Source organism: Prionailurus bengalensis, chromosome E4 (genome assembly GCF_016509475.1).
Source record: "Prionailurus bengalensis isolate Pbe53 chromosome E4, Fcat_Pben_1.1_paternal_pri, whole genome shotgun sequence".
Classification (NCBI taxonomy): Eukaryota; Metazoa; Chordata; class Mammalia; order Carnivora; family Felidae; genus Prionailurus; species Prionailurus bengalensis.
The window spans coordinates 47,799,264-47,817,723 of NC_057360.1; the positions used below are offsets into that span (position 1 = coordinate 47,799,264).

The window sequence follows — 18,460 nt, forward strand, 5'->3', positions numbered from 1 at the left end:
CATTTTATAAAATTGAAGCATTATAAATATATAATATAGAAAATAAAAGTCCCTTTTATAATCCCTGCTTCAGAGATAGCCACTGAAAATCATTTATATTCTTCCAAATTTGTGTGTGTGTGTGTGTGTGTGTGTGTGTGTGTGTTTAATTTCTTCCATGCTATATTTCTTCCACACTAAATTGTGAACCTAAGAGTCTGGGATTTTATTTTTACGTACCATTCCTGGTACATAGTAGATATCCAATAAATGTAGACTGAGTTCTTCATCTCTAAGAATATTACAATTAACAGTGGTATTCACTAACAGTAAGACATTAATGATGTCTGATTTATAGAGGTCTAGGTATTTTTAAGGTGAAAGAAAGTGCTCTATAAAGAAAATAAATGTTACTAAAGTTTCAATTTATAATTTCTGGAGTTCCTTGATATTTTTCTAGTTCTGTATTTCTGTTTTAACTATAATTTAATGGTTTATTTGTATTATACTTGCCATGTTTATTAATGTGTAGGATTAGTGATTTTCTAATAATCCTGGGTGGTTTTTGTTCTATATTATGTCAACAGTTCTTATTGAACTGACCTATCAGTAATTCCCCAGTAATATCTTTTAATTGTAATTCCCCAATAATATCTTCTGGTCTTTTTAGTGTATGCCTCCTATGAGTCTATGCCAGAAACTTTATATTACATAAATAATATAATCCTTAATTCTAGGCTTCAAGAGCTAATAATGATTTTATCCAGGAGTCTCCTATTTTTAGAAATTTTAAAAGTATAATTAAAATTACATTTATTTATGATACGGTCATACATATTAACTAAATACATATTTTTGGTATTTATGGATGGAATTGCATCAATTTAGAAAGGTAATACTAATCCTGGCCGTCTTAAACTAATCATTCATATGCTGTAATTATAGGTGTGCATGTACATGGTTCACTGAAGAAATAAAGTAGTAACTGTAATTACTAGTAATTATAATTGTGTTTAAGGAATGCCAGGAATGACATTTCGGTAATACTTCTCTACAAAGCATCATTGTCTTGTTACCAATTCACTGATTTACTTGCTAAGATTGTGCCGTAGTGGTACTGGGTTTGTCTGACTCTAGTCTGTTCAGTCTTTCAGGAAAGGATGATTGCTTACTGTGCTAGGTGTTTGGAGAATGATATGCAGTCATAATCCCTGCCTGCAACATGCTTAGAGTTTAGTGGCAGAGATTGGTCTTAATCAATGAAATGCACAATTATGGTGTGATAAGTGCTACCTGGAGTGAAATGAGGACCATATTATATTGCAAAATTCGAGAACAATCTGTGAGACTATGCTCACTCCCAACACTGGCTATGGAGTTCAGGGTCCCCAAACCATCCTCACTTCTGGCAATTGCACGTTTAGTTAGGGGGGTCCCCAAGACCACCCTCAGTTTCTGTAATTTGCTAGAAAAACTCATAGACCTTATTGAAAACTGTTATGGTTTATGACAGTGAAAAATACAGATTAAATTTAGCCACGGGAAGAGATACATGGCGCAGAGTCTGGGAAAGTCCCTTGCTAAGAGCTTCCAGTTGTCTTCTCCCAGTAGTTACAGATGGCACTAACTTTCCTGGCAATGATATGTGACAATATGTGCAGAGTATTGTTATCCAGAGAATCTCAACCAATTCTTGGTATCCAGAGTTTTTATTTGGCCTTAGTCACGCAGACCCGGTTGACCACCCACGTGGCTGACCTCAGTCTCCCGGCACCCTGGAGGCTGAGCTGATATTGTTGACCCCAGATTCCACCCTAAGTCACAGTGTTAGACTGCCTTTGTGGACCAAATCCCTCAGGTAAACAAAGATGTTCTTACGGGGCCTGGCTTCTCAAGAGCTAAGTATACCTCCCAGGAGCCATGGGCAAAGGCAAGGTCTCTCTTCGGGCAAGATTAAATTTTTTATTATATATAACAATGGGACTTGACCTTTTCAAGGAGATCTGAGAAAGCTCTGCGTAAGTGACAATTCAGCTGAAGTCTAAAGTTCAAGTAGGTATTAACTGGGGAAAGAGGTTGAGGATCATCCCAGATTAATAACAGCTTTATAGCAAAAGGAAGTAATAACTAGTAAAATGTACTAGAAGAAGGTCAGTATAACTGGAGTATAGATAGCAAGAAGGGGGATGGCATATGATATGGAGCTGAGCAGGGCATATGTTAATCAGAATTGGGTATAGTTAGGTGTAGAGATACAATGACTTATAAGAAATAGACGTTTTTCACTTCCAAGAACTGTCAAGATTACAGGCTCTTTTGTTGTTGTTGTTCCTTTGTGTGTGGATTCTATTCCAAAGATTACTTTGTGGCTCAAGATGATTATTGGAGCCTTCGCCATTCTACCTCAATTCTACATTCCAGACACCAAGAAGGGGACAGCACATTTCTCCTTTAATGAACATTTTCTAGAATTTGTCTATGTCACATGCTTACTTCTCTGGCCAGAACTTAGTCACATTGCTGTTCTTAGCAGCAAAAGAGAGTGGGAAAGTTGTCTTCATTCTAGGTTCATTCATGAACCCCGATAAAAATTGGGTTACTTTGTGAATATGGAAGAAGGAGAAGGTGGTTATTAGAGAATAACTATCAGCCTTCTGCCACATATGTTGACAAAATTCAGATCATGTAGGGTATTTTAAGCCATGATTGAGACTTCTGTTTGTATCCTAAGAGTAAAAGAAGGTTATTAAAGTGTTTAAAGAAGGGTGACAGAGTCAGATTATTATTTAGAAGAGATCCCTGTAGCCATAGTGTGGAGAATGCATTTGAGGAGAAGGTGGTAGTATAGAATATTAGACTAGTAATCAGGAGGCTTTTGCAGAAGTATATGCAAGAGTAGATAAAAGACTGGTGGTAGAGATGGATGTGAACAGATCTGAATAATACTCAGTGGATGATAAAGAAGCAGCCTTAATGGGTAATGGGTTGGATGTGGAGATGAAAGCAGCAGACATAGTAGGTACGTGGAAGGGGATTATGACATTCCTTGATTGATGACACACACTCATGACTCCTGTCTTTTGTTTGGTTATTGTAAGTAATATAGTAAGCACTGAAGAACTCACTACCCAAACAAACTTCATCTAGTTATTTCCTTCTCTCTCACTGATTGTTCAGCAAAACTCTCATCCTCCCTCCCTTCATCCATTGCAATCCTCATGTTGAATTTGGTATATTATTTCTTTGCTTTCCCTTTTATGTATTGTAATACTAAAAAGGGTCTGTGTATATAAAATTTTTAATAGTTAAAAAGTATCATACTTCTCAACTGAGAAAAGCAGTGCTGAAATAAAAACATTTATTTGGGGTCTCAATTGCAATTCAGGGAGCGTAGATTTGGGTAGCAACCCAAATCATGTTCCCCTAAGGAATGAAAGCCAAGGGTTTTAAAAAACAAAACTAATGCTTATTGTGTTGTTTGCAAAGAATTTTGATTGGTGTTGGCTCACAGAAAACTAATCTTGGCTGAATATAATTGGTTGCTAAGACTATCACTAAGCAAATTTTAACTGTAGAAAGTTGCAGGTGTTTGGGCAGAGTCCTTGGAATTTATGCCTTTTGGCCCAGTTCAAAATTCCTGGTTTTATCCCGTGAGGATACCTAAGGCCCATTTCCTTAATGGCCTCCTGGCTCCATTTTACAACCCTTTGACATAAGTGATTGATTTCATTTCATTTCTCACATCTGTGTAATTTTGGGGGACTTACTCTTTTGACTTAATATTCTATCATTAAGTTTCTCCTTTAAGTTGTTAATCATAGTAGTAGTTCCTTAATTTTGCATATTGTTTGATATCAATTACATGAAAATGCTGGGTTTATTTGCTTTCTCTTCCTAGATGGGCATTTGAGTTTTACATTTGAGTTATTGTCAATTGCGTGGCTATAAACATTTTTGTACATGTCTCCTGTTGTAAATGTGCAAATTTCTCTTGTATATAGAAGTAGAGTTGACTACATAAATACATCAAAGCTGCAATTATACTTCCACTAGCAATCTCTGAATTACTATGTAGCCACATACTCCAATGTGTGGTGTTGTCAGGCCTTTTTAATTTTTGCCGGCCATGTTGTTCTAAAATGGTACTTCATTGTGGTCTTGGTTTACATCTCCCTGGTCACTTAATCATGTTGAAAGCGTTTTCATATCCTTAGTGGCCTTAACTGTTTCTTTTGTGAAATTTCTGTTGAAGTTATTTTTATTTTTATGGGGTTAGTTGTGCTTCTTTTTTGATTTGTGTGAGTTGTTTATGTATTCTTGATATTACTTCTTTAAGTTAGCGTCTTATTGTTTTATTTTTTCTGGGTGTCTTTTGGTGAATAGAATTTTATATTTTAGAGCCAGTGCTTTTTGTACCTTGTTTAAGAAATTGTTATCTATCTGAGGTTGTAGAAGATATTGACCTGTGTATTTAAATTTTAATTTTTGACATCTATGTCCATAATTCATCAGGAGTTGGGTTTTGGTGTATCATGTGAAGTAGGAGTTCAATTTTATATTTTTCCATATGGATTATCATTTTTTTTCTATCCTCAATTTATGAAACATCTGTTGTCTCCCCTATTTGTCTGACATGCCACATCTGTTGTGTATCAGTTCCATACGTGTGTGTGTGTTTTCTGGACTGTACTCTGTTCCATTGATCACTTTGTCTGTCTCTGCCAATATCACTGTCTAAATTTTTTTCACTTCTTCATAAGGTCTGGTATCTAATAGACCTGTCTCCTCTCTTTGCTCTTTTTCAGAAATATCCTTCTATTCTTGGCTCTATGCTCTTCATATAAATTTGAGAGGCATCTTATCAAGTTGTATGAAACATTCTGTTGAAATTTTGACTGGAATAGCATTGAATATAACAATTTGGGGAGAATGTATATCTTCATATGAAGTCATGAACATAGTATGTTATCTATTTAGATCTTTATTATCTTTAACATGTTACATTATTTTCTCTGTAGAGGCCTTTTACATCTAATTCATTTGTTAGATTTATCCTAATTCATTGATATTTCTGTTACAATTATAAATTGTCTTCTCTTCAGTTACATTTTCTTTTTTTTTTTTTTTAATTTTTTTTTTCAACGTTTATTTATTTATTTTGGGACAGAGAGAGACAGAGCATAAACGGGGGAGGGGCAGAGAGAGAGGGAGACACAGAATCGGAAACAGGCTCCAGGCTCTGAGCCATCAGCCCAGAGCCCGATGCGGGGCTTGAACTCACGGACCGTGAGATCGTGACCTGGCCGAAGTCGGACGCTTAACCAACTGCGCCACACAGGCTCCCCTTCAGTTACATTTTCTAGGTGTTCAGTGTTGGTGAAATGAAAAGGCAATTCACTTTTATGTTTTAATACTGTATTTAGCTATCTTGCTAAACTCTCCTATTATTTCTAATAATTTGTTGGGTTTTTTTTTTTTTGAGTGGGTTCTCTCTTAAATTATTATATCAAATAATAACAGTTTTGTTTTTCCCTTTCAAATCCTTATGCCTCTAATTTATTTTTCTTTTCTTATTGCATGGCTAAGACCTTCAGTAAAATCATCATGATTTTAAAGGGAATACTTTCACCATTTTCTTGTGCTGGATGATGTTTACTCTAGTTTTTATTTTTATTTTTTAAATGTTCTTTTTCAGGTAAGGATGTTCTGTTATTAATTTAGTAAGTTGTCTTTATTAAATTTTTTTTCAAATGCTTTTTCTGTACTTATTGAAATAATCATGTTTATTTTCTTTAGGTTAAATGCAGTCAGTTATGTTAATGACTTTTTAAAATATTAAATCATCCTTCCATATCTGGGATAAACCCAGTTGGTCATGATGTATTCTCTTGTTATGCACTGTCAGATTTAATTCAGTAGTATTTGTTTAGCATTTTTGCATTTGTTATTTTCTTTTTTCGTAAAGGCTTTGATTAATTTTAGTATTAGGGATTTGCTGGCTTCATGGCACGAGTTGGAATTACCTCTTTTTTTATTTTTCAAAGAATTTGTATAAAATTTAGATGGGCTGTTTCTTTATATTTTGATAGAATTGGCCTGTACAGCCATCTGGGCCTGATATTTTCTTTGTGAGTATATGTTTTAACTACTGGTTCAATTTAATAGTTAAAAGGCTATTCAGGCTACTTATTTCTTCTTGATTTAGTTCTGGTAAGATTTTTTTTTTCTTTTGAAATTTCTCCATTTTAACTTAATTTTATGAAAGTGTTTCATATGGTTGTTCTTAGTATTCCCCTGTTCTTTTTAATCTTATTTTTAGTTGTTTTCCTGACTCCCAGAATTCTGACTAGCATATTTGTGTAATAGAGGTTTTATGTACTCTATTAATCTATCACCTTTTATTTCCTATCTGTAGTAGGGTGGAAGTCCAGCTGATCTTGTTTCTGTTTTCAGCCATCTTGAGTCCTTGCTGTAAATCATCAAGCTGAATCTTTCATAATAAAAAATCTATTTTGATTATGTTATTTCAGCATGAAAAAATCTCTTATTCCTAGGGCAAACTACTAATTGCACAAGGTCAGTGATTTTCTAGGTAGCAAATATCCTCCTGTGGCGACTACAGCCATACTAATGCGAACCAGCATGCTCCTCTCTTGAAGGCACCATGTATGTCACTTTGTTTCTTTGCTCACACCCTTCTTGCTTCCCTGAATGAATTTCCTTCTCTGTTCCCTGGGTCCTGTCAAGCTTTCAAAGCTCTATTAAAATTTTACATTCATAGAGAAACCTCTGATACTTCAGTTAAAGATTATTTCTTCCTTCATCATTTTGGTTTTCTACTCATCTCTTTTTCATGTATGGGTTTTGGTTTTTTTTTTCCCTAAATTCTCCACAGGCAGGACATTTATTGTATCCTTTCTTTGTTTTGTCTTTTTTCTAGAGTCGTCTTCTCTTTAGGAAGTCACGGTTTTATTCTCAACCTTATTTTTCCTTGACTATAAATAAATATTGAAAATGTATTAATTTATTTTATAGCTATACCTCAGTGAAGCTTGATGGTCATTTATAATGCGCTATTTCAAGAGCATTTCTCTGAGCATCCACTATATGCTTTTGTAGCAGCTCTGAAAAGAAGTTATTCTCTGGTCCAGGGGTTGCAGGTCACATGGCTGCAATGTCAGGGTGGCAGCGTGCATGTGTGACTCGGGTCATGTGTAAGAAAAGGGATTGGAAGAGTCTGGACAAACTAAAGAATATATGTTCTCTCAAAGGAATTCAAACCAAATTCTTCAGGTTCCAGGGGAGCCCTGCTTGTGACCTCTTACTCTAGCCTCCTTTTACTGTCAAACTCTACTACTCTGTTTGAAAACGTGTTACAAGCCAGAGCACATATTAGAATACCCAGGATAAAGATTTAAAAATTAAAGATTTAAGAAGTTGGGGACTAAATAATTTATGCTGCAATGAATTTTTTGTGACATGAACTAAAGTTAAAGTTCTCCCAAATAGATGTATATAAGGTAATTTTTATGGGAGTTTCATGAGGCAAAAAACCTCTCTAAACTGTCTTGTTCACTGTGCATGCCACACTTACCACAATGTCTGGCACACTATAGATACTTAGTAAATATTTGAGTGACTGGCATCTTTTTTAAGTTTTTTTTTTTTTTTTTTCTTTCCAAAATGTTGGCAATTCTGTACTATATGTAATATAACCACTTGGTGGCGCTAACCTCATTTGTAAACCCTGAAAGGTATTTTTATACTTCTGCACACCACGATTACTATTTTTCATATACACACGGAATGAGTTGTAATAAATCGTGGACAGTGTGAATCATTATTAACATCGAAGAATAAATATCATTAACCGCCGGTTTTTTTTTTACCTTTTAAAAAAAAACCTTGAGATTTGATTGATTATACAAAAAACCACACATTTAATGTATATAATTTGGTGAGTTTGGAAGGAGTTTTTTTTCTGATTCTTTAGAAAATGTTTCTCAAGTGATGGATTACAGATTTCAAGTCCTTAGGTCATAGTAGTAGTTGAGCCTGTCTGTTAGAGCCTCAGCATCTAGCACTGGGTACGTAGTATATCTTTAATGTGTGAATTTGAAAGAATGTGTGAATGAGTATAAATTTTAACTTCTTCTGACTTCACTTCTACCAGCCCACTCCCAGATAATTTCACCCCACATAATTTTGGTCCAAGATAAAGGGGCACTGAGTCTTAACAAAGTTTTTAGTTAACCACCTTTATGAAATTTCTTTTAATCATTAAAATTTTTTATCCAAATTTATGAAAGAACTGTGATTCATAACAAAACACATATTGAAATAAATCAGCAATATTAATTGGATTTTAGATTTCCTGTTACTTTTTTTCTTATTTGTCAATTATGGGATAGTTTTGAGTACAAGATATTATTAGAGAGGAATAACAGAAGCATGGTTGTATCATTATATTTGTTTGAGAATTGGGTGTAAGAGAATGTTCCCTAGTGGAGAAAGCAGTCTTACTAAGGAGTTTTTCAAACATACAGGAGGAAAAAATTGAAGAATTGGTGGATTTCACAAGACCTCAAAAGCCTCTGGCAACATGAAAAGTAGAAGAGTATAAGAATTTAAAAGAGAAGATAATTGAAAGTTTTTCTTCTGAAATCAAGCAGGATGTAAATAGTTTACTAAATTGTAAAATCATAAGTGAATTAGCCTTTTGGAAACACTCATTCCAAAATAGCATTTAATCATAGGGGCACCTGGGTGGCTCAGTCAGTTAAGCGTCCAACTATTGATTTTGGCTTAGGTCATGATCTCACTGTCATGAGATTGAGCCCCAAATCAGGCTCCGCAAAGAGTGTGGGGCTTACTTGGATTCTCTCTCTCGCTCTCTGCCTCCCCATCCCGTTTGCGCTTGCTTGAGCATGCACGCACTCTGTCTCAAAATAAACATTAAAAAAAAGAAATAGTATTTAATGATAACATAGTAATAAGGTATAGAAATAGGACTAAGTTGTATTTTTAAAAATAATTTACCAAATTTACTTCAACTTTACAGTTAATGTTGCTGTGGTATTCACAGTAATCGTCTAAGGTTCTTTCCAGCTCTATAATCTCAACACTGGAGGGGCTAGAGGGAATATGGAAGAAGCCCTTGTCCATAGTGGGTTATAATCTGGTTAGAGAGACCACATGTATGTACAGAGCCAGCCTAACATGGTGGCTAAGTGTACAGATTCTAGAACCAGACTCTGCCTCTTGCTTAGCTCTGTACCCTTTGGGCAAGTTACTTAATTTCTTTGTACCTTAGCTTCCACAAATGTAAAATGAGAATAATATTACTCCTTCTTCATAGGTTGTTGAGAGAATTAAAAGAATTAATACATATGAAGTGCCTAAAAAGTACCTGGCACATAGTAAGGAGCTATCTGAATGTTTTTTCACTCCGATTAGAATGTAAGGTCCACTCATTTTTTTAAATAGTTAACAGCTAAATGACAGCACTGTAAAGACTATATATGACTGAGATGAAAAAATGCGTGGACAATGTATATCCTTTTTAGGAAATCAAAGAAGGGTAGAAATAGCAGTTGTTGGATAATTTCTCTAAAAGCCACATTAAGTTGGAGCTTGTGCTGGGTTCTGAAATATGGGTTAAATTTGGATAGGTAGAAATGAATGTAGGAAGACGTAAATAGGAGGGAAGACAAGTTCTGTTGGTTTCATCAGCTGTGTTTAGATCAGGAAAGAGTGGCCTTGCTACCCTAACTGGATTGGTTTCTTGATGTTCTGAGTTTATTTGGTTTCCTAGAATTCTCAACTGCAGAATTGCAGTAAATTCCTAAAAAATATATTAGAATGGAATTAAACATGTTTATTTAAAAAATTTTTTTTAAATGTTTATTTATTTTTGAAAGAGAGAAAGAGAGAGAGAGAGCAAGCACAGGCAGGGGAGGGGCAGAGAGAGAGGGAGACACAGAATCCGAAGCAGGCTCCAGGCTCTGAGCTGTCAGCACAGAGCCTGACGTGGGGCTCTAACTCAAAAACTGTGAGATCACGATCTGAGCCACAGTTGGATGCTCAACTGACTGAGCCACCCAGGTGCCCGAATTAGACATGTTTATTATGCTTATGTTAAGACTATATGAAATAAATTTTGAAAACTATTAGCTTTATTCATATTTTGGAGGGCATTGTCATCATTTAAAAGCTGCTTTTTAAACCATAAATTTATAATATTTTGCTTTTATATTTTATAGGTTATTAACAATGCTTGTGCTACCCAAGCTATAGTCAGTGTGTTACTGAACTGTACCCATCAAGATGTCCATTTAGGAGAGACATTGTCAGAGTTTAAAGAATTTTCACAAAGTTTTGATGCAGCTGTGAGTATAATCATATTATTCCTAAAATGCTCCATTTTTGATAGTTTGTGATAATTCTTTTTTTAATAGGCTACTTTAAAAATTATTTTAGATGAAAGGTTTGGCACTGAGCAATTCAGATGTGATTCGACAAGTACACAACAGTTTTGCCAGGTAAAGAGACTTTTTGTTAAATAAACACTTTCTTTCATGCTTGTCTGTGTCTCACTATTTTTTTCTTCACTGTAGACAGCAAATGTTTGAATTTGATGCAAAGACGTCCGCAAAAGAAGAAGATGCTTTTCATTTTGTCAGTTATGTTCCTGTAAACGGAAGATTGTATGAATTAGATGGATTAAGAGAAGGACCGATTGATTTAGGTACTCTGGTTCCTGTTCCTGGTATTTCACTTTTGACAAGGAAAAAAGATTGGGTATTCTCCTTCATTTTAGCCACAGTACTGCTTAGATTTTGAAGGGGAAGGTAACTGTGAGGTAGTATAATGTCGTCAAAGTCTTAAGTTTTTCATTACTTTATGAAGTTAAATAACACAGGAAGGACATGTTGCTGATCTCTACATTTTCTCTGTTGGCTTCTATCTGGTCACCCATTCTGTATTCCTTAGAGCCTATCAAATATAAAGGAAGTAAAAGATCAAACAGAACAGTCAGTTTTGCTATAAAACTGGTTGCTATGCTAAAACTTAAGATGAAAAAGAGGATTAAAACAACTGGATAAAATTGGTTTTGCATTATGTGTGAATTTCAGTTTTTAATTTATAGTTATTATGGTTGGGAGTCAGGATTATTTTGCTACTAGTACGATGATGATTTTTCTTTGCTCTCAGTTTTATCACTAAAATGGAGGTAGTTATTCTTATTTCACAAAGTTGTGAATTTTAATAGGATAACTTCCTGATTCGTGACTTTTTTGAACAGTTGTTCAGCACTTACTAAGTGACACAATAATGTGGTAATGCAAATTGTATTAATGCTTTTTACCCTTACCATTACTAAGAAAATAAGAATTGAAGCTTAACATAGTTAAGTTTTATAAGGATAGTTAATCCTAAAAGGATTTTTGCCATCCTGAATTTGCCAAAATTTTTATAAAAAGATCTTTTAGACTAACTTTTGAAATAATTTTAATATTGATTTTATTTGATTTAATTGCTTTCAAATTTTTTTCTAGGTGCATGCAATCAAGATGACTGGATCAGCGCAGTGAGGCCGGTCATAGAAAAAAGGATACAAAAGTAAATGCTCAGCTAATCTTACTAGCATAGTATTCTGGGATTTAAACTTGTTTTTTTCAACTTTTATTATTATTTTAGCAATGCTTGTTGAACATCTACTTTGGATTGGATTAATGTGTTCAGGAAGAAATCTCTAAATTCTACATAGTAATATGTCATCTTTATAAAAGTTAGACATGCAGATCTCCATTTAGATATTTTGTATAGTTTTGTAGAGTTTTGTTTTTAGGCATCTATTTTTTTTTATTAAATTAAAACTTTTATTTTGAGATAATTGTGTATTCATATTCAGTTATAACTATAATACAGAGAGATCCCATGCACCCTTAATCCGCAGTGGTAACATCTGGCAAAACTGTAGTACAGTGTCAACAGCCAGAATATTGACATTGATATAGTCGAGGTGTAGAATGATTTAATTACCACAAGGATTTCCTCTTTTAGAGCCACTGATGCTTCCCCCTGCTGCCACTCCTCCTGCCTCCTTAATCCCTAGTTTTATAATTTTTTGTCCGTTAAAGAATGTTGTATAATTGGAATCATACGATATATAAACTTTTTGGACTGGCTTCTTTCACTCAGCACAATTTTCTGGAGATTTATCCAGGTTGTTTTTTTTTTGTTTTTTTGTTTTTTTTAATTTTTTTTTTTTTCAACGTTTATTTATTTTTGGGACAGAGAGAGACAGAGCATGAACGGGGGAGGGGCAGAGAGAGAGGGAGACACAGAATCGGAAACAGGCTCCAGGCTCTGAGCCATCAGCCCAGAGCCTGACGCGGGGCTTGAACTCCCGGACCGCGAGATCGTGACCTGGCTGAAGTCGGACGCTTAACCGACTGCGCCACCCAGGCGTCCCTATCCAGGTTGTTAAAAGTAGTTCAGTCTTTTCTCTTGATGGGTAATAGCTATGGTATGGATATACCTTTTTTTTTTTTTTGTCCATTTACGCATTGAAGGACATGTGGATTGCTTTCAGTTTTTGGCTATTATGAATAAAGCTGCAATAAACCTTTGTACAGATTTTTGTGTGAACATAAGTTCATTTCTGTGGGATAAATGCCCAAGAGTGTCATTGCTGAGTTGTAAATGCATGTTTAATTTTTTTTTTTTTAACATTTATTTTTGAGACAGAGCATGAACGGTGGGGGGGGGGGGGCAGAGAGAGAGGGAGACACAGAATCTGAAACAGGCTCCAGGCTCTGAGCTGTCAGCACAGAGCCCGACGCGGGGCTCGAACTCACCGACCGTGAGATCATGACCTGAGCCGAAGTCGGACGCCCAACTGACCAAGCCACCCAGGCGCCCCGCATGTTTAATTTTTTAAGAAACTGCCAAACTCTTTCCCAGAGTGGCTGTACCATTTTACATTCCCACCAGCAATGTATGAGTGATCCAGTTTCTCCGCATCTTTACTAGCATTTGGTTTTGTCAAAACTTTTTATTTTAGCTATTCTAGTAGGTGGATAGTGATGTTTCATTGTGGCTTTGATCTGCATTTCTCTAGTGACTAATGATGTTGAAAATCTTTCCATGACTTTTGCCTATTTTGTAATTGGATTGTGTGTGTGTGGGTTTTTTTTTTTTTTTTGGCTGTTGAGCCTTGAGGTTCTTTACATATTCTGGATAGTACTAGTCCTTCATCAGACACATTGCCTGCAAATATTCTCTCCTAGTATGTAACCTGTCCCCTAATTCTCCCACACAGTCTGTCACAGAGCAAAAGCTCTTAATCTCAGTGAAGTCTAATTTATGAATCTTTTCTACTATGAATTGTATTTTTGTTGTCAAGTCTAAGAATTCTTTGTCTAGCCATAGATCCTAAAGATTTTCTCTTGGTCTTTTTTTCTAAAAAGTTTATATTTTAACAGTTTACATTTAAGTCTGTGATCTACTTTGAGTTAAGTTTTGTATATGTTGTAAAGTAAGTCTAAGTTCATTTTGTTGCCTGTGCATGTCCAGTTGCTCTAGCACCATTTGTTGAAAAGGCTATCCTTCCTGTAGAAATTTGGGTAGAATTGTAAAAAACCAGTTTGAGTATATTTGTGTTGGGTATTTCTGGGTTCACTACTCTGTTTTGTTGACCTATTTGTCTGCTCTTTGCCAGTACTACACAGTCTTTTTTCACCTTTATTTTTAATTTTTTTGAATGTTTATTTTGAGAGAGGCAGAGGGAGTGCAAGCATAAGTGGGGGGGGGCAGAGTGGGGGGGGGGTAGAGAGAGAATCCAGGCAGGCTCTGTGCAGAGCCTGTCTGACAGCACAGAGCCCAACATGGGGCTTGATCCCATGAACTGTGAGATCATGACCTGAGCCAGAATTAAGAGTTGGATGCTTAACTGACTAAGCCACCTACATGCCCCTGTACTACACAGTGTTGATTACTCTAGCTATAAGTCTCAAAATCAGATAAACTGACACCTACAACTTTATTCTTTTTCTTCAAAATTGTTTCAGCTATTATAGTTCCTCTGTCTTCTCATATAAATTTTAGTATAATCTTGTTCATATCCATAAAAATTCTTGCTGGGATTTGGTTACGAATTGTGTCAAACATTTATATCCATTTGGGGAGAATTGACATCTTTTCTATGATGAGTCTTCCAGTCTATGAACATGGTATGTCTCTCTATTAACTTTGATCTTCTCTAATTTATTTGATCAGCATTTTGTAGTTTTCAGCATACAAATCCTGTACATGTTTTGTCAGATTTACAGCCAAGCATTTCTTAGTCTTTTGAGTGATTACAAATAATAGGATTTCTTTGATCATTGTTAATATGTAGAAACACAGTTGATTATTTTCTTTCTTTTTCTTGTATCCTTTGACCTTGTTGATCTTACCCACCAGCTTTAGAAGGTTTTTTTATGAGTTCCTTGGCATTTTCTACACAGATAATCATGCCATATGCAAATAAGGGCAGTTATGGATTTGTCTACTTTTAAAAAATTTTTTTTAAATGTTTATTTTTTTTGAGAGAAAGAGAGAGAGAGAGCGTGCACATATACACAAGCTGGGGAGGGACAGAGAGAGAGAGGAAATTCGATGCTCAGTGCAGAGACTGACATGGGGCTCGATCTCACAGCCGTGAGATCATGACCTGAGCCAAAATCAAGAGTCAGATCTTAACTGACTGAGCCATCCAGGTGCCCCAAGGATTTTATCAGCTTTATCAGTTTATCAGCTTTCCTTTACATATTTTGCAGGTCTGTTGTTTGGAGTTATAAACATTTGTTGCCATTTCTTCTTGGTGGATTGATCTTTTTATCATTACATAATGTCCCTTTTTAGTAATTTTCTTTGTTTTGAAATTTACTTTATCTCATAGTAATATAGCCAGTCTTGCTTTTTTATTTTTGATTAGTGTTTTCAGTCAAGTTGAGATTTTCATCATTTTTAATATGACAAGTGATTACAGATTGAAACCTGGACATTTGGGGTTTTATATAATAAGTGTCTGGACTCTGTATAATAAAACTTCTTGTTAAGCTGGTTTATATGGGCACTGCTCTGGCAGGGTATGTCAGGGATGCTACCTCATTACTGCAGGTGGGAGTAGAAATTCAGGTTCCTCACTGTCCCTCCATTGATACCTAAGGTGGGAGGGTTTCCTTGTTATGCTAGGCAGGGATGGGAGTTCTGGCCCCTAAAAGAGTATCTGCTGATACCACCCTGGCTGGGTTTGCCTTGTTACTGCTTGCTATGTGGCTTCACTGTTGCTAAAGTGGGGGAGGCTTCTTCACCATGGTATGGTAGTGACTTCCCACTTGGCTTCCCATTTGGTCTCCTCTGGACACTGCACATAGGTGTCATTACACCCACAGGGATGAAAGTCCTATCTCCCTGCTCAGCCTTTGCTGTTGATAGGGTTGGGGCCACAGTTTTTCCACTGTGTTTAGCTCTGGTAGAGTGGTTATTGTCTAAAGGTTTTCTGTCTCATGAATTGCCCCTTTCCGATTTGGATAAGAAAGAGCAGACTTTTTTTGGTACTTCTTTTTGGTCTGTGCCTGTTGGCATTTCTTGGTTGCTGGCTTCTTCTCCAAGTCTAGGATATACGAAGGCAAATGAGATAACTCAAGGAGTGTACCACTGTGTCATTTTTGGGTCCTGGTTCCCTAGCTTGCCTGCCTTCTCTCCACCTTTCAGAATTTTCATTTTTCCTTGCCTTAAAAAAAAAAAAAAATTATATATATATATACATATGTATGTATATGTATGTATATATATGTGTGTATATGTATACATATATACATGTATATATTATGTCTAGTATTTTGGTTTGTTATTTTCTTAGTGGGAGGAATAGGGAAATGGAAGTTCCATAGCAGTTTTATAAACAACATTTGTACGTAGTTCAAAGCACTATAGGTTATATTGTGCCATGTGCTTTCCAGTGGATAGAATTTTGTATGAGAAAATGTTAGAGGTGAATAATGCAAAGACAGGCTTACATTTTCTATATACATCTTGAATAAGCACCATTCATGTAATATTGGCAGTAATTTTTCTACTGTCAATCCCTATCATAAACAAGCTTATATCATTGTGATACTCTGGTATCAGAGTAGCGAAAATAGCATTCGGAAGTTTTACAACAGGATATAATCACATTAATAAAATACATAAATATTTCACAACTTATTTATAATGAAATATAAAGTATAAAGTGAAATTTAAAAATATATTAATTAAAAATAGCAACTATATAATGACTTAGAAAAAAGTGTAAGTTAGGAATGTGGTTAATTACCATAAAAATGCCAGTATAATTAATCTAACAAATGTGAGGTCTTAGTTTAGTTATTTTTTTCTGAGGTCAGAACATTTAAAAGTTTGTGATTAAATTTAGCCAGGTGTTTGTTGTTGTTGTTGTTTTTTACTGCAGTTGTACCCTTTCATATATGAAAGCCTTTTTTAAATGTCTATTTTCATTGTTAGCCGTTGATAGATTTGTGTTTATCCTAGAGAACCATAGGGTAATCACAATAGATTATTTTAATTGTAATAGTGTTACAATTCTTTATTACATTATAAACTTTAACTTTTTTGTAGGTACAGTGAAGGTGAAATTCGATTTAACTTAATGGCCATTGTGTCTGACAGAAAAATGATATATGAACAGAAGATAGCAGAGTTACAAAGACAACTTGCTGAGGTTTGTGGCCATGTTTTAAATTTTTTTTGTTGTTGTTAAGCATTTATTTATTTTTGAGGGAGAGACAGAGCATGAGTGGGGGAGGGGCAGAGTGAGGGGGAGACAGAATCTGAAGCAGACTCCAGGCTCTGAGCTGTCAGCACAGAGGCTGATGCGGGGCTTGAACCCACGAACCATGAGATCATGACCTAAGCCGAAGTTGGAGGCTTAACCAACTGAGCCACCCAGGCACCCCTTTTGGCCATGTTTTTAAGTGCAAAGTTCTAGTTTAGTTATTTTAGGGAAAGTATTCTTTATCTCTCTTTCTTGCTCTACTTCCTTTGTTCTCTCTCTCTCTCTCTTTCCCTCCCTCCCTACCTCCTTCTCTTTCCTCATTCCTTCCTTCCTGATTTAATCAAGTGTCCTGAGTGGTGATTAAGAGAATACACTCTGGAGTCAGGTTGCCTAGATTCAGCTCCTGGCTTTGTCACTTAATGGATGCATGAATTGGAATATTTCTTTGTGCTTCAGTTTCTTAAGGTCAAATGAAAATAGTATTTACCTTATAAGGCTGTTGTGAGGATTAAATGAGATGATATATGTAAGCCACTTAAAACAAATATTAAATGGATATAAGTATTAGCAATTAACTAATTTCATTATATAATTAAGCAAGTTAGAATATATTTCTCAAAGAATTAATTGGGTACATTTAGATACATGTAATCTTTACTAGCCTATATGATTGATTATCTTTCTGTAGTAAATATGATTGGAGAAGATAATTAGTAATAGTACCTTTTTTACATTCTTTGATCCCATATTCTTAAGAACATATTTAAGCATATTTATTTTATAGGTGAACAAAAGATTATAGCAACACAGCATATTGCAGTATAGATTGTTTTTAGTTAAAAATGCATATGTGTTATTGTAGAACATAGAAATATGGATGGTACTACTTAGGGCTTTTGTCCTTTAATATTGCAGTTAGTAGGCTGGAATTCTGTCACTAATATTAAGAGTAAAATTTGGAAATAATTGTACTATGTATATAATTTTAAAATATTTTGGACTCAAGCCTCAATCATTAGGGTATGGTGTTTCTTTTTCTTTACCCTAAGGAGGAACCCATGGATACAGATCAGGGTAATAATATGTTAAGTGCTATTCAGTCAGAGGTTGCCAAAAATCAGATGCTTATTGAAGAAGAAGTACAGAAACTAAAAAGATATAAGGTATGTTTTCCTTTTATTTGTTCCTTTATTGTTTTAATATAGAGTAGTATATTTTAACATGAAAGTATATTGAATACTTGATTGTTTTCCCCCATCAATTACTAGTTTTCAGAATAATGAGTTGATTCCGTGGCACCCCACAAAGGGTAACTCGTGAGATTTCTTTCTTTTTAATTTTTTTTTGAAGTGTTGTTATGAACAGATTTTTTAACTGATTTGATGCTTCAGTTCACTGCAGTTATGGATGATCAGATTATTTCATCTTTGGCCATTAGGATCAACTTCAAGCTGTCTCCTAAGTTCTTTTGATGGGATTCTCTTTATCTCTGATAGTTTCCTTGCTTTCTAGCATGACTAGATGTTTCAGAATCACCTTGTAGATCTCCTGCTTCAAACTTGGATTAGCCATTTTTTCAAGAAACTCTGTGTCCTATTGTTGGGAAATGGTATTTAGAAACCACTCTTTGGGTACACAGTGATACCAATTGGT

At 35.1% G+C, this 18,460-nt stretch overlaps 1 protein-coding gene across 2 annotated transcripts in view; it reads left to right on the top strand.

The window, feature by feature from the left end:
• UCHL5 (ubiquitin C-terminal hydrolase L5) overlaps window positions 1–18,460 on the top strand; it is a 41,918-nt gene that overhangs the window by 13,036 nt on the left and 10,422 nt on the right. Inside the window, exons 4-9 of one of the 2 annotated variants that reach the window (XM_043567853.1) lie at window positions 10,242–10,367; window positions 10,459–10,520; window positions 10,596–10,726; window positions 11,538–11,601; window positions 16,651–16,753; window positions 17,857–17,970. In XM_043567853.1, coding sequence (XP_043423788.1) covers window positions 10,242–10,367; window positions 10,459–10,520; window positions 10,596–10,726; window positions 11,538–11,601; window positions 16,651–16,753; window positions 17,857–17,970 — 600 coding nt within the window. The remainder of the gene's footprint in view (window positions 1–10,241; window positions 10,368–10,458; window positions 10,521–10,595; window positions 10,727–11,537; window positions 11,602–16,650; window positions 16,754–17,856; window positions 17,971–18,460) is intronic. The other variant, XM_043567854.1, reaches the window with a different exon arrangement.